We start from the raw sequence: 26822 nt of genomic DNA on the forward strand, positions 1-26822 counted from the left end.
AATACGATTGTAGGTAAAAGACTGAAAATACATATTTTCTACGTATTATTTTATGCCCTTCAATTTTGCTCTATCGACATTCTGATAGTTTTGTGATAGTGACATATGTGATAGTTTTGTACTACCGATTTTCAAGATATCGGATCTTTTTTGAGGCGTCTTGGTCAAAGGTACATCCGGGGGCTTTTAGTATGTTAAAAAGGAAGATAAAAATTTGTTCCACTTTCCCCATTACTAACAAGTTAATTCTAACATGAACTACAACAACAACTAACTGTTTTGAAAACCGCGAATTGGGAGCAGGTAGTCGACCATTATTTTTTTATATTTTTCTAAACTCATAAATTTTAATGCCGCACTTTTGTACCGCATCTTTAAGTATTTCGATGACATTCAGCGACCGTGAATGTAATTTTTGAATTAATGAACACAAACGTCATTGACATTTAACATCAGAAATAAAACGGTTTCGCCGTAGTTGTGTTGTTCGGTGTGTTGTTTTGACGTTGAATGGAGATAGCAGAATGTTTAAAATAACGAAAATTGCAGCGTTTTTCGTTGCACTTATATTGGTATTTAAAAAATGGAACCTTTTGATTCCGGACGCGTATTATATAAATAGCACTGTGTACATGGTGAGTGAAAAAGTAAAGTAATAATAACAAAAAAATAGCTTCATAAAAATTCAAACAGCCTGATTTCTAGATACTAAATGCATAACATATGAAACTCCTAAAATATCAAATATAAGTATAATAAGAAAAGAAAAGGCTCACACAGTTGTTGAACAATAGATGGTCGTTTCAAAGCACCGGAAATGGTGTTTTTGAACATCGGCATACCGAAAAAGGAGGGGCGCATTTTTTGCAATCCGTTGACCATTTGCTGTCGAAATTCAAAGGAAAAAAATTAGGTTGTAGTCAATACACTTTTAAATCATAATCCATAAATATTCAAAAGAATTCGATTAACAGCTTGCTAATAGCTGGTAACATGGAAAAATATGGAGCACCTCATGTATTATTTCTTACTACTTCATATGCCTATAAGGGAGAATCTCGATTGTGGCAACTTCAAAATTTTTTGAGTGAAATTTGAGTTTGTTATTATAGTTGGTTAAAAGGCAGAAGCATTTGCTAATATAACTACTGTTACCTATCAAAATTTTTATGTTATCTCTGTCACTCCGGATAACTATTGGAACACCAATCATGAGGTAAGAAATAGCACCAAGATGAAATGTCGGCTATCAAATTTAATAATAAGTTCTTGATACAGAGAATAGGAAACTGCTTTAATAAAATGTTAAAAGATACAAATAAGGTCAGCAAAAATATTAATTAAATAATATAAAAGAGATTTGGATGCACTTGTTAATGTTTCTTTTTAGGTTTAATTACCAACCAACCAAATTAGTGCCAATGAGAAATATTTTCAATGACTATTACCCTCGGCATTGCCTTTAAACTACAGGTTGTGGAAACCAATAAAACTTTATTTCTGAATCATAACTTAAGTTTTCCAGCCATATATAAGCATATCTTGAAAGCCCTTATTGTGTTTTAAAAACTATCGATGCCCGCAGGCATTATCGTTGACGAAATATAAAAAAACAGCCAAACTTTTATGTTCTATCTATCTATCGCATCATCTGCGATCTTCCTCTTTCTCTTTTATTTACCCATGTTCACCATTATATGATCACTTCGTGCCACATTTCACCATTATATCTAACGTTGTGTCCTGTAAATTTCTATTTTCGCTTCGATGTCTGTTCCGACATCTCTGATGTTAGTTTTCTCTCTAATCCACGTGTTTGTTCTTTTGTCCTTTAATTTTTTGGTCTAGCGCAAGTCGCTTTTTGTGTTTCCTTTACTTTGTTTACATTACCTTTTGTAAATGTCTATCTCGTGCCCCTTATGTGAGTAGTAGGGATATACCATGGTCTTCAGGTATTGTGGATATTTTTTATTCTTTAAGATAAGCTGTTGTTCCAGATATATGTAATCTTTACTTGTTCTATCGCATGTTTCCCAATTCTCTTGTGAATTTGACATGACTGCATTTTTTGGTATTTGTTCTGTTCTTTGGTATATGTTAATGGTAGTTGTTGCTCTGTTGTATATGTTTAATATTAGTTCAGTAAATCTGTAGTCTATTTTACCTTTATTCAAGTTATTTTTAACAGCCCAGTGCCCTATCTTCCCTCCTTTTCTTTAGCAATTCACTTAAAGTACTTAATTTATATCGTCCTCTCAATGGAAATGGGTAGGACATTTGATTGCTGTTTTGCATCTTGCCTAGGAGAATTTCTTAGCCGATAACGGGTATCCTCTGGAAACGCACGAAGTTATCACCGACGACGGATATATTTTGACGTTGCATCGCATTCCATTCGGTAGAGCCGAAACAGCTAATAATGTCAGCAAAACTCCTGTGTTTCTGATGCACGGAATTATATGTACCGCGTTTGACTGGATCATTCTAGGTCCCGAAAAGGCAATGGCGTTAGTACTTTCAGATGCAGGTTACGACGTGTGGCTGGGCAATAACAGAGGCAACACGTTTTCCAGAAAACACGTGTCGCTGAGCCCGGACGAACCTACTTTCTGGAACTACAGGTAGTATTAAATATCTCGTGTAAATTAACATTTAGTTAGAGAATTCCTTTGAAGTTACCACGACATAGGCGTCCAAGACCTTCCGGCGATGATTGACAAAGTCCTTAACGTGTCGGGCCGGGAAAAATTGATTTATATCGGTTTTTCCGAAGGTTTTACTTCCTTCGCGGTTATGGGCAGTGTGAGACCCGAATATAACGACAAAATTCTTTTAATGAATGCTTTCGCGCCAGTGACGAATATGCACAACGTAAAAAGCCCAATTATAAATTTTCTTGCAGATTATCCCTCTGTCATCACGGTAAGTAAGACTAACTCACACATTGCACGTGCAAAATGCTGTCAAATTATGTTCTCTCTGAAGAAAATATAGAAGATTCACGTTATGTGGACCCAAAAAAGTTGCTGCTAAAATATAGTCCATTTTTTCGCTAGCCATTTTGTATATAAACATTTTAAATGATCCATTCTCCATAAAACTTGTAAAAAAATTACGCCCCCTGACTAATTTGTGACGTACTTGTCTTAATATACCAATCGCTACCAGCATTGAACAGTGAACAGTTATTTGGTGACGTAGGTAGAAATTATGTATATTTCAGTGGAACAAAGTTCGGCATCGTGGTCAAGGGTCATAGGTCTGTGTCCACTGCCTTGCGTGATTTAAAAGAGAAGCAATAAAAAAGAATTGCTCCTAATGGTATTTTTCACTATCAAATAAATATTATTCATGCCTTTGGTTCAAATTTATAAGTAGAATTTTAGTATTACAGTCTCCTTGTATTTGACATGGTTCGATCATAATGTCCATTTCATAAAAATTGTTTTCACCACATTTAGAAGAAAAAAAACAAGAAAATTCGAGAGAAGTTATGATGGTTTAAAAAAGTGTATACAAAAAATATAATATGGTCGATGCGCATTTAACATTGGACACACACAAGTGTATTTTGACAGGTAACTCTTTGGAATAGATTATGTAATTTATAATTACTCTATACTACTTATAACGGAAAATAAAAGAAAAGATTTATATGTATTTATATGTATTTCTTGTTATTTTATTATTCTTGGATAACTAATGACAAGCCAAGTGAAATAATTAAAAGTCATAAAGGTTATTCCATAAAAAACATCTTTAATTTATACCGGGTTAGTAAAAAGTACCGGAACGTTTCCAAAGACAAAGACGGAATGATAAAGTATCTGACCATGCAGAATTCAAATATCCCAACAGCATTGTTGTCAGATTTATCACTTTTACGTCACATGTTATAATTTTATTTTAAATGGATTGCAATGAAATTTGCATGCCGAGTTTACTAAGGTCTCATAATTTCAAAATTTTGTTTCTATTAATAACTAAACTCCTGTAACGCCGTTTTTTGAGCAAAAAGTACCGGAACGCTTAAATATCTCCAAAACTGCAAAAGTTGGAATGACAAAATTCTGAACATGCAGGATTCAAAAATCCTAGCAGCAGTGTCACATTTATTACTTTTATTTATTTTGTTTAAACGGATTATTTCATTTATTTTTGTTGCAATGAATTGAGCAGGTCGATTTTAATAACACCTCAAAATTTCAAAAATTTGTTTATATTACTTACTGAACTCCTGAAACACCGCCTTTTAAATAGAGAGTACCGGAACCGGAAGCTGGAACGATAAAATTCAATATATGGGAGTTTTTGAACATGCAGAATTTAAAAATGCTAATAGCAGTGTTGTCAAATTTGCTACTGTAAATAAAAAAATTCTTAAAATATTATAATTTTGGAGATTTTTAAATATAGGAAACTTTAGAATTACAACTATCATCGCGAAATCTGACAACATTAGTGTCAGCATTTTTGAATTCTGCATGTTCAAAATCCTTCAGACTAATAAAAAATAATGAATTGAATTAATGTTACAGACTTTAAAGTACTTCAATTACAATGAACTGCTCTCAATACGATGGGCACCATTATTCAGGATTATATGCAAAATTCCTGGTGGTGATATGTTCGTTCCGTGGTTGATCAGTCTCGCAGGAGTATCACATCAACTGGATAAAGTTAGTGTCTGAATACTTTTTTTATTCGGTAAATAATATGTTTTATTTGTTTTTAAAATTATTTTGACGTTCCTAATTGTAATTTGTTTTTGACTGAAACGAGACGAGCAATTTTAGAATCAGCTTGACTTTAATTTTTAGAATTTCTTAACGACCCTTTTTGTTGCTTTCCCAGGAGGTTTATCGCTGAAACAATTAGAGCATTACGTACAGGGGGCCCGATATGGTGAGAGGTACTCCATTTTCGCTTAGTTGTCGACGCCCGCACGCAATAATTTTAGGACACTTCCGCCCTTACGACTACGGGCAGGAGATGAATTTAAAAATCTATAAAAGTAAGGTACCAGCACCGTACGATTTAACCAAAATCACTGCTCCGATTGTAATTTATTATGGGGAAGATGATTACCTCGTTAACAATGACGTAAGTGTTTTATAGATTTTCTAGTGAAAAATATAGTGCTAAGTAAGTTTTATTTTAAGTAATTGTAAGTAAATTTAATAATACTGGTGCATTAAAGATTCTACATATTTCGTTTGTAAATATAACCACTAGTGCAAAGTTTTTAAATTTTTTTTTTTAAAGTGAAATTTGGCAAAAGCGCAGGGACATGTGGACAGTACAGTAACACTTTTGTTTAAAATCATTAACCGAACTAGTACACGTATGTCTCTCTTGAAACAATTTACTTTCTTATTACCTAGAATGTTTTTCCATGTTCCATATCACTAATTAATAAAATATGCGCAAAGTATAATAAAGTAGCTAATCACTGCAATCTATATATTTGTTCCACCGCCTTGATCAATGTTTAGTTTTCTTTTAACCTTGTTTTGCAAGTGTAATGTTATAACTTTGATCTTAGGTTACTTATTCTCGGTCCAAAATAATTTTTACTTTCACATCAATGCATTTTACAAGTAAAAAGCAAAGTTCCTCTGTGAAATTCTACCACCGTAATAAAAAAAAAAATGTATAGAGTGTTAGAAAACAAATGCGAACAGCTTATGAGAGTGATTCCTTTTTTAAAATAGACAGTAGTTTGTTAAATAAATGTGGGGTCAAAACGCAACTCTCGGGGAAACATCGCGCTACAAATGTGTGGGAAAAATAATGTGTAATAACGGATAAAACAATAAAATATTACAGAAGAGTGTATTACTATTTTAAAAGCATATTTTCTGCAGTTTTAAAAAAAACTATCTTTTACTAAATTTAAAGAAATACTTACGCAGTGACATGAAAAAAATAAATTTCGATAGACGGATTTCTTAGATAAAATGTAAAGCATTGCATGTAGAAAAAGTAATTATTTTAGAAAAGTAATTTAGTTGGTTGCTTGGTTGTTTTGTACCAACATTTATCAATCATCTTCTAAACAAGTACATTTTAAAAATAATTTAATAACTAACACTTCTGACACTAATTCATGAGTAAAATTTATAAATAAAATAAAAAATAATCAAGACACCTACTGCAAAACAAAAATACGATATATTTATATATAGTAAGTGTTGAAAATGGTTGCCTTGTGAAATAATACATTTGTCCTAGGCATCAAAAGGATTTAAATGTAGGGATCAAGTCGGTCCATCATAAAGCACCTCTTTACGTAGATACAACTGTTTCTTTTTTAATCATCCACACAGTTCATTCATCGGTTTTTAATTCTGTCGCAATTTTCCTGATACGCAAGTTGCCTTTCAATAATATTAAGCACAACAACTTCCAATCCTGGTTTTCGAACATCGTGGATTCGGTGGCATCAAAACTCCTTTTTCAGAAACTTCCAGATTCATGTAGCCTTTGATGAAGCCTAACTAACAAGCTGTGATGGGGAGTCTATGATAAGATTGCATAAAATAAATATCTGCAATAGTACAATTCACAATTAATATATTAAAACTCTTGTTATTGAACAATTCAATGCTTAGATAAATTTTTGAATACGATATTCGTATTTTGGATTGAAATAATGACAAATAAAGCAATAATAAGAAACGCTTTAAGAAGTGACAACACCCATTAGATTTTTTTGTATACATTTATATATACATATGGCACACATACACATACTTTTATAGCACATTATTTTTCCTCCATACATGTAGCGCAAGATCTTTCTAATGGTTGATGGTTGACCCAACGTATATATAATAAACTACCCTTTATTTTAAATAAGGAATCACTCCTTAATATTCATTCGAAATCTTCTGGCTGCGTCGGTTATTTATAAATCAAACTTACTGACATTTCGCCAATCAGACTGTTGGCTTCTGCAGAGTTTACCTGGCTCGCGTTCTACTGTGTATATGAAAAATCACCCCCCTAAGTTTTTTGAATTTGTTTTGAAACACCCTGTGTAAAATTTATTTTTGGTAGCATTCCTTGTTTGCAAGTATGGCAGACTACTTTCGTATAATTGCATAAACTTTACCTTGGCAGTGGGCGAACATGCAGAAATGTCAGTGCAATTCAATTATAATATATTTTTGAAAAATGTTCAGTACGATTTCCTTATAACTAAGTTTTAATTTTAGGTTCTTTTAAAGGACGTAGCCAAAAAGATGACGAACATCGTGGAAACATATCTAGTTCCATACAAACATTTCAACCACTTAGACTTCATATGGGGAAAAATGACATCATCGTTGACAGAGAAAACTTTAAAAAATGTTAACATTTTTAAAATAAAGAATCCATAAACGCGTTTCATTATAACGTTGTTACGTTTTTTAAAAAACCAAAGTGCAAAATTCACTCGCACTTTAATTTGAATGAATAATAACTCATCCTTGTAAAAAGTTTATCTTACAAAACGTAACGTCTTAAATTGCAATTAGATCGTGTGCATGGGCAATTAAGTTGTTACCTCGTTGTTACATTAACGCGGGAGCATAGAACATCTTTTAGTATTTCCCGATATTTAAAATGAGTCGCGGTTTTGTATTTTCTTTGATTCTGGTTTTATTGACTTTATCCAACTGGGACTTACCGGCAGTCGACTCTTCAGCAGCCGAAAATGTACAGTATTATGTGAGTTTCATAAACTTTATTTGAGTTTAAATATTTTTAAATTCTATTACATTTAGATTAAAATCTGAACGATCTCAGGTTTTCTTTTTAACCGGAATAAGTGGTATGGAAGCCAAATAATGTGGACAATTGTATTTAATAAAAAACCATTAACGATTATTACAATTACACAATGGATATTTCTAATAACGCTATTTCTGTAGTTCTCTAAATTCTCATAAAATTTGCCTCAATTATGAAAACCCAGCACCAGCTACATCGTCTGCGTATTCACTGTCACTAATATAATTCTGGAAAATATTTTTTTTAGTTCGACTATGATAAATCTTGATGAGACGGTAGATTTCGGACTCCGTTTGTCTTTATCACTCATTTTCACAACATTTCAACTGAACCAGTATATCCTGATGTCGAGGTTAATACTAAATAGATGGGTGCGGTCATGAGGGTTTATAGCCAAGCTCACATTAAATCAAGATTACATCTTTTTGATAATTGTTTCCATTCTTGATATCCTAAAACGGGTTGTTAAAACACTTGGGATTTTGGTGAATGGCCGCTGCTTCTTTAATTTTCCCCAACTCCAATGTTATTCCTTGCCGATAATTTTAGGTGATACCCATACTTCCGAATTTCTCCGTTTCACCGGGTATTGCGTTCGTTTTATCGGTGTTACTTGGTGCTCTTCGGCTCACCTACAAAGGAGGAACCGCACTCACAATATATCTGATATACCTACGGAGTTATTCGTTTCGCTCTGAACTAGAAGATGGTGAAGTGACTCGCGAGAATTGTTCGAATTGGAGGCGATTGTTTACCTATCCTCTTTAGATTTGGGCGAGCCCTTTCATGTAGGGGATGCTGTGAGTAGGTTGGTTATCTTTTTCTGCAGTCTTATCTGGGTCTTGCGTCTTTCCAGAAGTCTAAAGAAGCTCATTTGAAGGTCGTTCTTGAAAATTTAATTTCTTACTGTGGCATACCTCCTGAACTACTTTATATTAGAGCTCTGTCCACCAGGGTGTAAAAATGATATTTATTGTCATGTCATCTTTACCATAGACATCTCGATAGACATAGCATATGTATGTAAGCCTAAATTTTATTTAGTATTAATCTGAAAACAACTGGAAATTCTTGTTCAGTTGAAATGTTGTTGTTTAAATTTGGAGTTTCGTAATCCTATAGACAAACTTGAAATCAAATGACTATTTTTGGAGAAGCTAGTGGTATAACAAACATTACGAACCGCCTTTCCAGGCGTTCCAAAAAAAAGGTTAATAAATGGAAAAATTTAATAATTAACAAATCCTTTATTTCTGAACCAATTTTGACAAATCGTAGGTATTTTTCCGATTGTTTAACCGAAGCATTTCTTTAGCAGCTGTTACTTTTTGTTTCTCAATGTTCGTCATATACCGGGTGATGCATTGCCGATCGGAATATAGGAAATCCCATGTACATTTATATGTGCTCAAATATTGGCTTCCCTGTAAATTTTATAGCAAAGTTGTAATATAACTTTTTGAAGGGGCCGGCATGAATAAATTTTAATAAGCCAATCTTTAATTGAATCTTTAATAGAATGAATGAATAAAAAATTAAATATGAAGGCAAAATTACAAAAAAAAATAGTTTAGGTAGTAAATCAAACACCAGTAAAATACATTTTGGCAATGACAACACTAAAATTCGTAACAGTAACAATATTTTTATCTGTGATTGTTATACGTTATTAAACGCGCTTGAAGCCAAATATGCGTTATTAAAATGGACTATAACCTAGCGGCAGAAACCTACTTCAACACATTACAAAATCAAATTGAAGCTGCACTAGAAGAAGTTGTTGTTGTTGAGATCTGGTACCAGATGGATTTTTGTGCTGCTCATAATTCCCGTATGGTTGGGGAGTACTTGGGAAATACTTTGATACCAAGGTCTCGAATGCTTTAGCCACCTGACCTCTCGCAGAACGACTTCATTCTGTGGGGTCACTTGAAAATTGTTATAATGTATATGATATACATATGTAAAAACGTTAAATGTGAAAACCTTAACCAATTACAAAACGCCATTTTCTTAGAGTGTGGCAAGATTTTACAATATTTACTAAGCAATGTTAGAAACGAATTTTATAAATGCTGAGGATAATGTTTAACTCTTAATGGAGGGTTGATTGAACATTTACTTAAGAAATAATGTTTATTTTAGATAATGTTTCGTTTTAGCAATGTTTTGTAGCCTTCTTGTAATTATAATGATTCTTAATAAAAGACCTAAGTTAAATTTATAGTCGTTTCTTGAAGATTCCTTGTTGCTTAAACCGTCCTTCCGATGAAAATCATTCTAAGAACACCTTAAGGGACAAGGAGCTCTTGAGTTTGGTCCTAAGAAAAACATAATGATATACCTACATACGTAATTTACTTGGAATGTGTGAAACCAAATGTGCATGTCTTAATTGTAAACCAACCTTTAGGTGCTATGTCATGTGTTCGTTGTATTGACCTTTTGCAATTTTGCCATCATATTTAATTCAACAACTGCAAATTGGCTTATTAAAATTTATTCAAAAAGTTATATTACACTTTTGCTATAAAATGTACAAGGGAGCCAATATTTGAATACCTAAAAATTTACATGGGATTGCCTATGTTCCGTTCGATAATGCATCCCCTGTTTTGCACTTCACGTAATCTAGCTCACGTTCAAAGCATAAAACGGCAAAGCATAATGTGTCCTTTTGCTATCCAGTTTTAATAAAATGGCATTCTGTAAAACTTAATTAATTTTGCGCCATATAAATATGTAGTGTAAATGTGGATAAAATTGGGCAAAAATTATTTATGTGCTATTGTAGATGATATTTAAACGTATTATAAACACAAATTCTAATATCAATCCATTACCAACCAATTGCTGTAGATCCAACTGAATTAAAATATCAAATATTTCAATTTTATTTTATAAAGCTATCAAGTTGTGTCAACTATCTATATGACTAAGTATCACAAATTTAAATATGACAATTTTTTTTTAAGGACAGATTTTAGGTTCCATCCTTTTTTAATTACGTCAGCTGCCCCACAAAATCGACTTTGCGCACAGGCGAACCTTTAAAAAGAACTCTAACACAGGGTTTTTCACCCAACTCGTTCATTAAAAGTTGAAAAAAAAATTGTGTCTCCAGCTTACCAACTTTGAAAATTAAATTTAAACTTTTACTTTGTGAGTGGCAGCTGCGTACTAATAGTTTATTGTCATGTTTGACAGGAGAACGTAATAATAATTTTTCCATAGCCAAATACGTGAATGTTATGCGGGCTAGTTTTGGACGACAACAATAACAAAAACGTGACCTTAAGCCTCATTTTTAACATTTTGCTAAATATGAGAGTAAAAAACTACAAAAATATGCATTTTCAAAGTTACTTAAGCTTAAGCTGGAGGCACAATTTTCTTTCAAGGTCAAATATTGAAAAAAGGTTACACATAAGTATATGTAGTTGCACATAAAATATGTTTAGAATTTCACACAGAAACTCAAAATGTAATAATATACGGGATGTTCCATTTAAAATATTCAAGTCGATAGAGACTTCCGGGTAAACTGGAAATGACAGGACGTTGAAAATATTTTGAAAAGAAACCCTGTATACTGATATTAGGTATTTAATTTTAGGAAAATTTACTTAACCGACACAACTATACACTAGTAGCATACAAAGTGATCACCGAAGATGGTTACATATTGTCCATGTTTCGGGTAAATCGAAAAAACGAAAAGCTCGGTAGGAACACAACGAAACCACCAGTATTTATAATGCATGGAATGACTGGATCTTCTTTCGATTGGTTAATCTGGGCACCTAATAACAGCGTCGCCTTGGATATCGTAAACGCCGGCTATGACGTATGGTTAGGAAATAATAGAGGAAATACTTATTCTAGAAGACATATACATCTAGACCCGGATGATCCTAATTTTTGGAACTTTAGTTACCACGAAATTGGATTGTACGATCTTCCAGCTATGATCGACAGGGTCCTTAACGAAACCGGATTTACTAAACTTACTTATTTGGGCATGTCCCAAGGGTTCACGTCATTTGTCGTTATGACCTCCCTGAGGTCGGAATATAACCAGAAAATTCTTGTAGCGAATTGTTATGCGCCAGCTACCGTCCTATACAAGATCAAGAGTCCAGTGATGAATTTTGTAAAGGACAATCCCTTGATATTTCCCGTAAGTTATTTCTTTTAATATTATCGTGTTAAGTGTTAATTGTTTTGAAGCATAAACATTTTTTCATTTATGGGATACAACCTCCGTGATTTATTGAGGGTGTCAGAGGATTGACTATTACTTGGCGATGATCCAGCAGGATTTATCAATGAATATCCGAAGATCTATGAAGGATTAAATTTGTTGTGAATTTGTAAGAATAATGAATTATTTTGGGGCATATTTAACTCTTGATTAACAATTAATATTTTGATCTAATTTAATTACATTTTTGATATTTTGTTAATTTCCTCCAGAGTGCCTTCACAATATCAAATAAATAAAATTAAAATATTTTCAATTAGGATGTCGTTTCTCAATTACATTATTTGCGACTGATTTGCAAATTTATACCTAAATTCATAACACTAAAAATTTGCATGAAATGAGTAATGCCTGTTTGATGTTTGTCATACTTACAGTATTAATTTCAAAGCCGTCGAATGTTTTTTAAAACACAATGCATCAACACTAAAGGTGTCAACAGTTTGGGTTTCTACTTTTAGCTTTTAAATTTACTTGGTATGTATGATGTGGCACCGAACTCGCTCGCCTCCATATGCCGGTTTATTTGTACACTGCCCAATGGGAAAGAGTTCATGTTATCAGCTATTCACATCTTAGGTGCTTCCTACAGTCAAATAAATAAAGTAAATATATTCCAGTGAAAGTGTCAGATTTAACATAAACACAACTATTTGCAGAGCATTTTGCGGACAGCTTTCATTACTATACCAGCGGGAATGTCCATCAAGCAATTGCACCATTATATTCAAGGGGCGTGGTCGGGTATGTTGAAAAAAAGTTTTTCTATAGCGGAACATTTCGGCCATGCATGAAAATTGCATCAGAATGCAAGAAATCAGAAGATATAACTGAATAAAAAAAAACTGTTTTAGGATACTTTCGAGCATTTGACTATGGAATTGAGGAAAACCTAAAACTTTATAATAATACGAAGCCACCCTCTTATGATTTGACCAAAGTAACGGCCGCTATGATAATGTATTACGGAGAAGATGATTATTTCATCAACAATGATGTAACTGCTCTGGGAATCTGTCGCCTCCAGAAAATATCAATTTCTTTGTAGATTTTATTTCAATCAATCCTACCGCAGTTCCCAAACATAGTCCAAATCTACCGAGTTCCATTTGACGATTTCAATCATCTCGACTTTGTATTTGGAAAAAACATATCTGTATTGCGGGAAAAAACATTGGAGAATATCAACCGCTACAATCGTAATTCGACAACATTCAAAAAATCATAATGGCATGTATCAATATATTTATTAAAATAAGCAATATCGTAATAAAGGACATTTCAAAAAACAACGTCTATGACTCAGTGTAAAATTAAGTACGCTAGTCTTCTTACCTTAAACATGCATCAAATATGTGCTGCAAGAGAATCGAGTATCTTTTTATTTTTATTACCGAACAATTGCACATACTGTTTCTACGTATTTAAATTTTTAAAAAACTGTTTGAAAAGGCATCAGTCAATGTTTACTACAATTTTCCTGAAACTTTAACTTGGCAAAACAAAAATCCTGCAGGTCTTTTAAAAACATCAGAGGGCATAGAAGCTGCCATTGGAAGGCCAATGGAGTCAATTGGCATTCCAAGCTCAACCTTGCGTGTATTCGTTAATTCATAAGAAAGAAAGGAATGATGTGACATGATAAAAGTGTTTAGGAATAGTGATGCAGAATTGATTCGCAGGGAAGTGTATGCGATGTATGAGAGTAATCAGATTCCCTTACTTGAATCGCTTTTTGGAGAAAGCGTAGAGAAAAACGAAATATATATAATTTAGACAAAAGTTGGTTAGACGACAGTCTTGACACTATAAAGAATGCGTGACAAAATTCTTCATCGAACTACGTTTTAGATGTATCTATCTGCATTTAGAGGAAAAAGAATATCTATTTTACACTGGGGCTCGAGTTAAGGTTGGGTGTCAAACCCATTGCTACGGTCTGCAAAAAACATTAAAGACTGCTCATTAGACTACCAAGTCAATTTTTTGAAAATTGGATAAAAACATGCCTTCCTCCAAATATCCCACCAGTGCCAACTATCAGCAGTAAAAAACAGGTATTCAATAGTTTCTTGGGCAGTATGGCTTTTATTTTGGAAACATTTTTTCAAAAAAAACAACTAGTTTTAAGTATCAAATCATATGGTAAAACATATTAACACCTTATCAATGCGATCTGAATCCTACAGAAAGATATAGGACCAATTAAAAAAACGTAAACTCAGTGTGCGTTGATACCAGAAAGTAGATGGAGAGAATGTGTTAATCATGTACATGAAGCGGAAAACAATTATGAAGAGCTTGGGTCAACTTAAAAATATTATAAGCATTAATTATATCCTTGGATGATAACGATAGCACAGATTCAAACTATTCAGACATATTATACCGTACGCAATACAACAGAATATATTAAAATATTTTGTTTCAATTTCCTTATTACTACTTTGGACCGGTTTGATTTATTGGCCCCAAAAATGCCTAAGAACAGATAAATACTTTGACAGCATTATTACAGTCATGATCGTTTATCGTGTGTCACACTCTACGCAAATACTCATTTTCTTAGAAATGGAGCATGCCTAAATAACTGCTAACGCAGCTATGAAAAATATATATTATAATGTGAATCATTTTTAAGGATATCCGCTTTTACATATATCCAGTTTTCTATACTATACTCTAAAGTACCGTTAGACGGACGTCGTAGTCTCTCTAATATTGGTAATAGTAAATTATGCAGCAAGCGTATAATGCATTTGAGTTATGAGTTTATTTGGTATGAGTGGAGCGAGTGTTAATAAACGAGTGACTTAAAAAGTTTACCAAACGTGTTGCGTTCTATAGATTTTCTTTGACCGTTAGTTTTTGGGTAAATTTTTGCAAAACACCACGAATACATTCACTGACATGATCGTCAGAATTGACAAACGTCAAAATTCAACCCGTTCGGTATTATCTCCGAAAAGATCCGATCCGATTACGAAACCGGTGAAGTATGAAAAACCACAAATGCTATAATGTGCATTTGTCCAAATCACCCGAGGCATCGGCGACGAACACCCGAAAGCGGCCGATAAGAAACAGTTCAGTGACATTACTGAAATTCATCCAAGTCTTGAACATTAAAAGAAAAGCCTTACTGGTACGAAATACAAATATGTACAACCAGAATTGCTACGTTTGTGAATGTAACTCAAGGAAAAGTTGATAACCGAAGGTTTTCATGCGTTTCCAAATTATCTCAGTGTAATTGAAGCTTTGGGTCTAGAAGAAAAAACAGACAAAAGAAAAGCCTGGAAGAAAGTTTTACTTGAAATTGTTTTGAAAGCTCGATCCCTTTGAATTGTCAATATCTGCAGTCCATTCACATCATAATCTAAATAAAATTTAATGTATTTATAGATATTATTCCTGTGCCAGTTTAAGTTGATTTGCTAACTAATAGTTTGGTTAGTTAAAACATTTTACGTAATATTTTTAGTAAAGTATTTTTGACGTTGATGGTAGTTCAATTGAGGTTAAAGTAAGCAACCAACGTCGTGACGACCCAAATCCTTGAGTTAAATTTACGTGAAAAAATTAGGTACTTTAAGTACTTAATTGTGACGTAGTGTCGCCTATGGGTGATGATATATGGCGTCCAACTAAAACTATGCATTTTTTAGATAGTCCAAATGCTTCCATATCGTTTTCTAGTGGTGTTTTTTTTATTCCTCTTGGTCTTCATTTTACTTCGGAGGCATATATAAATATTCCGAACAGCTATTTTAATGTTTTGCTCTGTAATATTAATTTACATGTGCTGTTACCGATTGTGAAGTGTTTTCTTGTATTTACTGATTTACTGACGCTTGAAAATAAAAGAAAAAAATTACAATAAAGACATTTTCCTTGCTAGATGTCATCACCAAGTATCGGTCTGGTGAGTTAAAATATATTATAAATCGAAGGAAGGTTAACTGACCGCTCAATTGTCGAGTTTCAGGCGTATGAAGTACTTTGGCAAATTGTTTCACATCCATTAAAACGCCCCAAGAAGCATTGTTTGTACTATAAACTCGTCTAATTACACATTTATTGCACCTGCAATTTAAACACTGTTCTCACTCGAATACAGAACGTCAATTGTTGATATCCATTATAATTTTGCTGAATATCTTGAACCTGTCGATATCGATATCGAACGATGAATAAAGTACTGCTCGGTTCGGTTCTAACTTTATTGATTGCTGGGATTGTGAAAATATTGTTATCAAAGTGCTTCACGATAAATCATACGGATTTCTTTGTAAGTACAATTTATCTGCTGCTAACTTATCTCAGACACAGACGTCGGTGTTGACCGAAAGTCACTTTGCGAGTTGTTGATGAATGGGGGCATATTATCACATTATAATATTATCAAAACTAACCAAAAATCCGATCCGATAATAGTTAGCTATCTGTTCGAACCCTTGAAGTGTAATTTTTCAGGGGCTATCCCCTCTTAATGTTTTTGCTTATTAATTTATTTTCAATTTTTTGGCCTGACGACAAATTACAACAAAATTGACGAAATAAGTTCAGGAAGATATTGTTGGTATTTTTAAAAATACTACTAGGTGTTTTAGATTGTATATTCTGAGATGGTTTGCCTTTTAATAAACGAATTTGATGAATAAAGCTATAGCTATTAAACAATATAGTGGCCCTAGCAAGTTAAAAATTTATGTGGCTCAGGCGGCTATGATACGTTAGGAATGTCTCTAAATTTTATCCACTAAGCTGTATTTTGCGCCATTTTATTACTGAAAAGCGATCTCCACACACGTCATTTGTTTCAGAACATTTAACGCCACCTTGTGAAATTTTGAGAAAATACTGCCGTAAAAATACTAAATTTAAATTGGAACATGTTGAAAAGAAGGTCTTTTTGCTTTAAAACGAGATTTCAAATAACCGCGCAAGCGCATATTAATAAATTAATAATTCCTGTATTATCAGCATAGACAGGACCTATCTAGTAGCTATATCGTCCTGACCCTCAATTGCCTGTAAATAATTAGATATATTAGATATACAGTAAAATGCAATGCCATTGTGCAAAATGGACGAACCAAACTGACGATTTGCACATGTAACACATTCCCCAATCACTCCTTTATATTCAGGGTGTTCCGAAATTAGACCTGAATATTTTAACCACTAGCTCGCCATTCTAAAATAGAAATAAATTCTAACTCTTACCAAACTCTTCGTTTTTATGATACAGGAATGTTAAAGATGATCAAATTTTTTTCTAAATATTTTCGAGACATTCAAAAAAAAATTACGTAAAATTTGATTCATTTCCCCAACTTCTGTGCTCTGCTGCCTTTGACTATAAAATTTTTAGAAACCTGCAGTTTTTCTGCAAAAATTAGATAATTTTCTTGTACCTCGCTAAAAAGTACGGTCCTTCTATTGTAAATTTTTGTTGTATGTGTAGAGCCTTGTTTTTTGCTTTTAGTATATTAGGCAACAAGTGCTGTAAACGACATTTGAGTCACGAATTTATTTGACAAGAGCGTAGCGGATCGAGTGTTCAATTAACGAGTAAAAAAAAGATATTTAGTACATATGTTATAATGTCAGATATCAGATTTTGGAGTCAAGGGATCGACTAGTCAAGTACGGAATTGACATATATCAAGTGTGAAAATTCTTAAATTGAAGTGGTATGGATAGCTTTGTCATAATTAACTCAGACAACAAATTTAAGGAGAGGATTTTTAATTTTTGTTTTTTTTATTTTCTTCCATTTTTTCTCTTCAATACATATAATTTCATTTTTATTATTAGCCACATCAGAAATATCAAATAGAATACAGGTATTAATTTTGATAACGTATCTCAATTTTTATATCCAAAAACACACACTCTTGGTACGTACAGGGTGGCCAATATAACGTAACCCTATACCCTATCTCAGAATATACAGGGCTGTACGAAAAATCTCAAATACAAAATTTATCTGGTTTGAAACGAAGTTTTATTTTATTATGTTTTTGTATATACAAAGCATTCAGTGTCGCCTGGGTCAACAAACTTCATTTTTTTAATGGAACATCCTGTATATTATTACATTTTTAGATTCCACTAAAGTTTCTAGGAAAATTTTATATATAAAGTTCTATGCCTCTGTCTAATGGTTTTTGACATATGTATGTGTTTATCTCAAATATGTCATTTGGTGACCCTAAGAAAAATACCAATTTTTCCTAAAAGGCAATCTTTATTTTTTAATTTGGGTTTAATACCTTGTTGACAAAAACCTACAATATTTTGATAACTAATAATGCACGGTGTTCAAAAAGTAAGATTAAATAATAAATTAAGAAAATTTCCAAAAAGCATTTTTTTTTAAATTGATACTCCAAATTTCAAAATTTTATGTTATTTGCCATTAAAAATAATGGTAAGTTTGTATAAGGTTGTCTATGCTGAAAACGTTTATTTTTCGAAAGATTAACAAATTAACACTTTTATATAACGATTTTTAAAGCTTTGTTATATCTATTCTTAGTTGGCTATGACAGTGTTTAAAATCAATCTTATTCCAAAGAAATGTGTGTTAATGTTATAAAATACGCCATATTTTTGGTTAAAAAAAATATATCAAGTTTTGGCAAACTTTTTTATCAACAACTAAAATAATAACACTTAAAGTACAACTAACTTGGAACCAGCAAACAGGTTTCTATTTTATTTAGAGCATCACTAACTATGTTAGGTCCGTTGATTCCTATAAGTATTTCCTTCTTTATTTTCTCTTTTAAATTATCTCTATTTTCATTTCGACTTTTGAGATCTTCCCATAGAAAGAAATCTAAATGCGTTAAATCAGGGCCACGAGCTGGCCAAGGTATCTTTCCGTGTCGAATTATCCAAGTCAAGACCTGTTATTAGTCTTGATGTATGATACGGAGCACTATCTTGAAAGCGTCATTAAGTGGATGAATCTGCGTAGCTAGCAGGTTTAAATACCGATCACCATTAAGATTGCCTTCATGGAATATCGGCCTCATAACTCTGTTAGATATTATAACACACCAAACAAATACACTTCTGTAACCCTACTACTGAATAATTTCAACAAGGTGTTTGTTACTAGTAGACCAGTAGTGGCTATTTCTTCTATTGAAAATTCCGACCGTATCAAAAATACATTCATCAGTCCACAACACTTTTTCAAAGGTTCAAAGTAACAGTCCATCATAAGAGCGCAAAATGTTGTTCTTGCATCCTTATCCTCAGCTGCTAATAACTAAACAGGAAGGAATTTAAATGGAAAATAAATATTTACTTTCAAAGTGTTTTGAATGCTACTTCGTCGTACTTCTGGAATGTCACGCGAGGCTTGCCTTTGGGAACTTTCTTCGCACTCCTCATAATGCACCAGAATATCTAATTGTTTTGCTTCAGTAAGGACAGTTCTCGGTTTCGTCCTGGTGGTTTTTATGACTAAACCATTTTGTAGGTCAAGCACTGTATATCTGTGTATATATATATTTTTGACAGTAAACAATAAAATTATATTTTAATGAGAGTCTGTGATATTCTCGGCTTTTTTGTTTATCATGGCCTTCTTAACTTTTTATTCGTGGTTAAGTATAACAAAGCTTGAAACCCGCAGCAACATCGTCATAAAAGAAGATTAATTTGTCAATATTTCGAAAACTAACCAGTTTCAGTATAGACAACGTTATACAAACTTACCATTATTTTTAATCTTAAATAGGATAAAATTATGAAATTTGTGGGTTTCCATAAAAGAAAAGATTTTTGGAAGTTTTCTTAATTTAGTATTTAATCTTGGTTTTTGAACACCCTGCTTTATTAGTTGTCAAAATATTATAAAAATTCTATTAAAGTAGGGTAACAAGGTATTGAACTCAAATTAAAAAATTGGTATTTTTCTTAGGGCCTGCAACTGACATATTAGAGATAAAAACTTAAACATGTCAAAAACCATTACACATAGTTATAGAACATTATATATGAAAATTTTCTAGAAACTTGAGTAGAATTCAGAAATGCAATAATATACAGGATGTTCCATTAAAAAAAAAAGACGTTTAAAACCAGATGACTTTTTTATTTAAGAGTTTTTCGTACAACTTGTATATTCTGAGATAAGGTATAGGGTTACGTTATATTGGCCATCAGCTACATCAATTAACAAGTATTATCATTTAATATTTTCGTTAATGGATAACAGCGCTCACAGCTGTGTACGGTGGGCTAATTAACTTGTTTAATTCAATAAGTTCAAATGACGCATGATGGCTCAAATGACAATTACATTTTATAGGAGACAATGCTTAAGGCAAACAATTATTCATTACAAATCTACCACGTGGTTACGGAAGATGGTTACATATTGACACTACATCGCGTACAACACCAAATAGGCATCGACGCAAGCAAACCACCAGTGTTCTTGATGCACGGTATGTGTGCTAGTTCTTTTGAGTGGATACTTCTAGGCCGACGAAAGGCGTTAGCTCTGATTCTTGCGGAGGCGGGTTACGACGTATGGCTTGGAAATAACAGAGGCAATTCCTATTCCAGGAACCATTTATTTCTGACACCGGAAAACTCCAATTTTTGGAACTATAGGTACGTTGTCTGTTAAGCTTTTGGATATGCACCATCTAGTTGCAGCTATCATGATATTGGAATGTACGATCTTCCCGCTATGATAGACATGGTACTGAAGGAAACTGGTTTTAAAAAGTTGACCTACATTGGTATGTCGCAAGGTTTTACGGCATTTGTCGTGATGGCTAGCATGAGGCCCGAATACAACGACAAAATTTTGCTGATGAATGCTTATGCCCCGGTGACCAATATGTATAATATCACAAGTCCTCTTTTGCGATTTGCTAAGGATCATCCCTCAATATTTAAGGTGAGCTGTACATAAAGTACCATTACGGGGTATATTGATCATTGCAAATCATTTAAAACAAAAAAAAAATATTAATTTACTAATTTCAATTTTAATTTTAGAAGTTTGTGACTTTGCTAATCCCCATGTCTAATATGCACAGAAAATCTCATTATTTAGCATGGCGACTTTTTCAAGTTTAACTTTTAATTCATCAAATTGATTGGACATTTGAAATGATTTTTTTTTAATATGAATAATTTACCTCTTTAAATTTTTTGTCTCAGTTATTCTAGTTTGCTCTAATTTAATTGCTGATTAAGGAATACGATTAACAGACTATTTCATTGACTAATACGCACACCATTACGAGAAAATTAAACCCAAAATTGTGAACATTCCGATTTTCAATTGTTATTTCCTCGAAAACGAGCAACTGCCAAGGAGTAATAATTATAAAATTTTAGTTTAGTGAATTCCGAAGAAACACATTTTGAACTTTGCAAGTTTTGTAGACTTTTTTTTGTAAAATTGGAATTAATTTAATAAATTACAATACTATATCTTTAACGGTTTAGAAGTTACCCATACAATTGCACTGAAAAACTGACCACCACGTACATTCAGTTGTACCGTGTGTTCAATTTATCTGGAAAACATTTCAATTGGCTGTAACTTTTTAGTTTTTAGAGATATCAAGGTAACCAAAAAAAAAAAAAACAAAATGTAGGGTTAGTAGCCAAGTTTTTTTCCCAGTGACGTATCAAACAAAACACTATCAATTTTCTGACATATAAGCTTACATCATATATCTTTTAAGGAAACACCCTGTCTATTATATATGTGTTTAATAGAATATTATTCCCATTTGCAATGATGCAACACACTTTATATTTTAGTCCACTCGTTTTTGATAAATCGGCAAAAATAGGAAATTTTTATATAATTTCAGAAAGTGCCCTGAATGACAAATAAAAATATGTTTATGTTTGACATATTAATTGACAACGTTGATGGTTGAATTATTGGTGCAGTCATTATTGTTAAAATGATTTTCGAGAATTTAGCATGCGTGAAAGGAGTGATATGCTTCAAGTATACTTTCTGAATAATAAAAGTGCAACCGCAGCGCGTCGTCAGTATATTAGACTTTGCTCAGAGCGCTAAGCTCCTTCAAAACACATATTTGCAGGAAACTGTAATCTATTAAATGCTAAAAAGGTATGCCGGAATCATAATATTTTAAATGAAGATAATAAGGTAAACATATTAGAATTGTATTAAGCACATCCAGTTTCTTCTATTACTAGAGTATATGAAAAGGTATTTCTCGAGGATCAAGGCACTCAGTTTTGAAAAAATATAAATCTAATGCATTTAAATTTCGTAAAACTTCAAAACTAAGTGCAGAACAATGTTAACAATGTCAAAGGATTTTTTAAATAGACATAAGGAGAATAATATTTTTTTGAAAAACATTTTATGGACTGATGAAAGTTCTTTCACTACAAGAAAGGGTTGTAATAGACAAAATACCCGATATTGGTCTTTAAATAATGCTAGACAAATACACGAAATAGAAACCCAGGGGTACCAATCAATTAATGTATAGTGTGGTGTCATAGATGGGCATATTTTGGGTCCGATATTTAAAGATCAAAAGTTAACTGGAGATCATTATTTGCAATTCTTTGAGGACCAATTAGAACAATATATTGAAGATTTACCCCTAAATATATCAGCGCTGATTATATGGCAGCAAAACGGTGCGAATCATCACCATGTTGTACAAGTTAAAAATTTTCTTACAACAACAGCCTTGACTTAACTTTAATGGATTTTTTTTTTGAAGACGCATAAAAAAAAAGGCAGTCAGTTAAGAGACAATCCCGAAAACGCTACTAAATGCAAGACATCATACAATTAGAGTGTATGAGAAATGTGTTCAGGAAAATGTATGAAAACTAATTAGAATAGTTAAAGAATTTTTAGTTTACTGTGTCTTGTCATTTTTAGTGTTTTTGTTCTACTTTAATTTGCAAATAATTATGGCTGTTGCAGTCAGTCACGGCACTGTTTGAAATGATATCAAAAATTTCCTAGTTTTGCCGATTTCTCAAAAACGAGTGGACTAAAATATAATGTAGCTTACATGTTAGCACACTGAAAGTGATATGTTTTATGCGTCACTAACCAAAACTAACCTTGCATTTTGTTTTTTTTTGTTTACCTTGATATCTCAAAAAAGCAAAAAGTGAGAGCAAATTAAATTATTATCAAGATAAAATGAACGCACGGTATGCGTCAACAAATATCGAAATATAGGATCGAAACAGTAAATGTCGAATTCAGTATTTCTGTATTTTTTCTTTAAAAAAAAATTAAAGAAAATATGCAATCAATTCTAATATCGGGGAAACATGGTTATAGTTGATGATTAGTTTGAAATAAAATATTCACATTTCACATGGAATGGAATGAAAACTGTATTCCCTTCCTTACAATAAAAGTTGTGATTTTTTTTTATTGTCCTTTTATGTTTTACATAGATCTTCGAGACTATTGGTTGGTACGATATGCTGCCCAATACACTGGCACCACTGTTAAGACTTGTTTGCCGAATCCCTTGGGGAGATTCCATAATTTTATCATTACTACATCCTGTAGGAGCCTCGTATAAGCACACGGACACGGTAAGTAAGAAAAACAAACGAAAGCAAAATTTGATATTTTCTTGTCCCTAGAGCTTGTTGCCAACGGCATTAATCAATTATCCTGCAGGAATGTCCATAAAACAATTACATCATTACATTCAAGGATCTCAAACTGGTAAACATCTTTAATTTACGTATTGATATGAGGTGTGTTCAAAAAGTAAGGTAAATTGTATCAAAAAGTATTTATTTATTTATCAAACTTAATGTTGCCCCTTTCAAAGTCCTCAATCCCCCCAAACCGCCTTCCTTTCATGGGTTTCTTGAGTTTGAGAACAGGAAAAAGTCGCAGGGGGCCATATCCGGTGAATATGGTGGCTGAGGCATAATTGTGGTCAAAAAGTTAGAAACAAGCACCGATGAGTGAGCAGATGCATGATCGCGATGCAAAATGCATGAATTGTTTTTCCAAAATTCCGAACGTTTTCTTCGTATTGCTTCTCGCATAACTTCAAGCTAAAACTCTTTATTGACCGTACGACGTAGTGGGAAGAACACTTGATGTACTACGCCACGATAATCAAAGAAAATAGTAAGCAACACCTTAACATTTGATCGAAATTGACGTGCTGTTTTCGGTCTTGGTGCTTCTGGGTTCTTCCATTGGGACGACTGGGCTTTGCTTTCGACGTCATAACCATATATCTATGATTTAACAGCTATTGAACGATGTTACTTCCACGGTCCTTTTGTTCAAAACAGTTTCGGAAAAAATGTTGCCCCTACACTCGCAAAAAATTGCATGGCATGAGCAGTCACTTCGCTAATAGTGATTCGATGATTTTTTAAGACCATTTGTTTCACTTGTCGCAGTGCTATGGTGTCCAATGCGAGGTTCGTCATCGGCGTCTTCTCCGCCATCTTTGCTCAAAGTATTTGCAGCTCTGTATTCCATTTTTTACACAAAATTTTATGCAAAATTCTTTGTTCCATTCATTTTTTGACAGCAGAAAATCGCCGAGCACAGAAAACACGTCTAACGCTTCTGTCTCACATGAAAAAAGTAAACGTGCAAACTGGCTGAAACTGTGAGCATATGTTCGGAACATGTGTACCAATATAAGAAAAAAAATATTGAAGATCGAATGTACCTAGCCAATTACAAAAGTCGCCTTTCTTTTTTAACACACCTCGTATATCTGATTTCAATCTTTTTTGTACTTTGGGCATGTTTCGATTCTGAACATTCAGATTGTGGAACCAGTTATTCTATCAGTTTTCATGTTGGTTGTCATTAATTATTGCAGTGTCAGAAGTAAGTACCATCTTCTAGTGTTAACCCATTTTATCCACTAATGGAGAATTATTAAAATCACGTTAATTATATTCTTCTCTTGTCCATTGTATTGGTATTGTATTGAGTTTATTCCTTACTTGAAATTCTGTTCATTTCGTGCAAACTTGGAGTGTGCATTTGAAAATATAAGCTAGAATTTTGAGTTTCATAATAGAATAAGTAATTGGGCAGTACTTCCTCCTATATATCAAATATAAATATCCCAACGCATCCCAAAATTTAAAGAAATGTATTATCTATTTCCCAATAACAATTATGAATTAAACATGACATTGCATTGAGCCGGTAGTAGCGTGGTAACGCGACTGATTTAAGCACTAACTGAAATGACTTTTTCTATTTTAAGGATATTTTAGAGCTTTCGACTACGGTCTGGAAGGAAATTTGAAAATATATAACAACCGAGAACCTCCATCTTACGACCTCAAGAAGATTAGAGCTCCCATAATATTTTATTACGGAGAAGACGACTATCTTATCAACAACGAGGTAAGATTTTTAATTATTTTTATGCTACAGGGTCGTTATTTTGGTCCCCTCCACTCCACTATATTCCAACCTTATTTTGGTTGCCTAGTATGATGACTTTAGTTAAGGTTTTTTTTCTAATTTTCGGTGCTATGGCGTTGGCTACTTCTTTTCTCTCCATTTTATTTACCTAAAAATAAGCCGGATTCTCTGTTTACCTTCGTACAGTCCTTTCCGTAACTTGCTGTCCTTACCAGTACCAGAGAATATATTTGCACAGTGAAATTTTGTTTTACTGGGTGAATATGAAGATAAGTGATAATTATATTAAAGTTTTTTACGCTTTCAGATTCTTTTAACATCCGTGGCGAAACAAATGCCAAACGTGGTAGAAATTTACAAGGTTCCCTATAAGGATTTCAACCATGGCGATTTTATGTTGGGCAAAAATATTTCATCGCTTACAAACAAAACTGTGGAATTCATCGACTCATACAGTCGCAGTTTCCAGGAACATTTATGAAGATGCAATGAACCTCAATACCACAAAATGTACTATTTTTTATCTAGTAGAGTTTTCATATTAAATTCCAATGTGGTTTTACTTTTAATATTCACAAATAGGGACAATTAATATAAGAAAGAAAGACAAATTTACGAAATTGTAAAACAGTCGCAAGTGTTTGTTGGAAACCCCATCTGCCGATGATGCCAACTTGGTTGGCGAAACACGTGTCCAGTGTTCTAAATAAAGTTGTGGTGCAGTAGTGGTTATAAACGTAAGTTTGATGAATAATTATTGTTTATGAGGTCGTATTAATTGTTATTTCTTAAAATTAGCTGTTATCACCACAACGGCCAATATTCACTTGCAACACAGTGTTTTTTCAAAAACAAAGTATACAAAAGATATGCAACGTAACTCGTTTATTAAACACTTGGTCCGCTCGCACCAAATCAAACTATGTGACTATAAAATTGAATGGAAAAAACTGTTATTCATTCCAGTGCTAAATTATTATTAGTTAATTAAGCACAGTTTTTGAAAACACAGCAATTGGAAATACTGAAAATTTTCCACCAACTAGATAACATTATAATAATTACCTTAGGGAATTTTAAAACATAAATAGACTATTTTATCTCTTCAAGGATAAATTTTAAAAGTTGCTTTGCATCTTTGTAATTATTTACCTACAATACAAAAGGCAATGCAAAGATATACAGAGTATTCCAACAAAGAGTATTTGCTCGATAACTCTACAAATATATTTTAAAAATTTGCAGCCAAATGCTATCGATTTTTTTGAATAGTTTTGTTACTAGTACGTCTACAAGACTATGTCATAAACGAAACCTAACCTTTGTAGAAACTCACTAGAGAAT

The 26822-nt window shown here is 32.8% G+C and overlaps 2 protein-coding genes across 14 annotated transcripts in view; one reads left to right on the forward strand and one right to left on the reverse strand.

Annotated features, from left to right (window-relative positions):
* Positions 1–26822, reverse strand: part of LOC132705304 (protein sprint) — a 298697-nt gene that overhangs the window by 9272 nt on the left and 262603 nt on the right. The window lies entirely within an intron of this gene.
* LOC132705306 (uncharacterized) lies at positions 510–26040 on the forward strand. Of its 2 annotated transcripts, none has more exons than XM_060675815.1 (13): positions 510–635; positions 2305–2621; positions 2676–2922; positions 4539–4679; positions 4821–4905; positions 4961–5103; positions 11396–11959; positions 20379–20686; positions 20732–20978; positions 23507–23650; positions 23702–23786; positions 25315–25457; positions 25786–25996. In XM_060675815.1, exons 1-13 carry the CDS (start codon positions 525–527, stop codon positions 25957–25959), a joined length of 2709 nt encoding a protein of 902 aa, XP_060531798.1. In that variant the 5' UTR covers positions 510–524; the 3' UTR covers positions 25960–25996. The 2 variants fall into 2 exon arrangements, with proteins under 2 accessions (XP_060531798.1, XP_060531800.1); XM_060675817.1 differs by lacking the exon at positions 510–635 and having other exon boundaries at positions 781–2421; positions 2489–2621; positions 25786–26040.

The sequence above is a fragment of the Cylas formicarius genome, unplaced genomic scaffold (assembly GCF_029955315.1).
Source record: "Cylas formicarius isolate icCylForm1 unplaced genomic scaffold, icCylForm1.1 PGA_scaffold_7__23_contigs__length_41026272, whole genome shotgun sequence".
NCBI lineage: Eukaryota > Metazoa > Arthropoda > Insecta > Coleoptera > Brentidae > Cylas > Cylas formicarius.

Coding starts and splice junctions, on each gene's coding strand:
- LOC132705306 (XM_060675815.1), top strand. CDS start 525: ATGTTTAAAATAACGAAAATTGCAGCGTTTTTCGTTGCACTTATATTG. Junction 2,622..2,675: donor CCTACTTTCTGGAACTACAG/GTAGTATTAAAT, acceptor ATTCCTTTGAAG/TTACCACGACATAGGCGTCC. Junction 4,680..4,820: donor TATCACATCAACTGGATAAA/GTTAGTGTCTGA, acceptor TTTAATTTTTAG/AATTTCTTAACGACCCTTTT.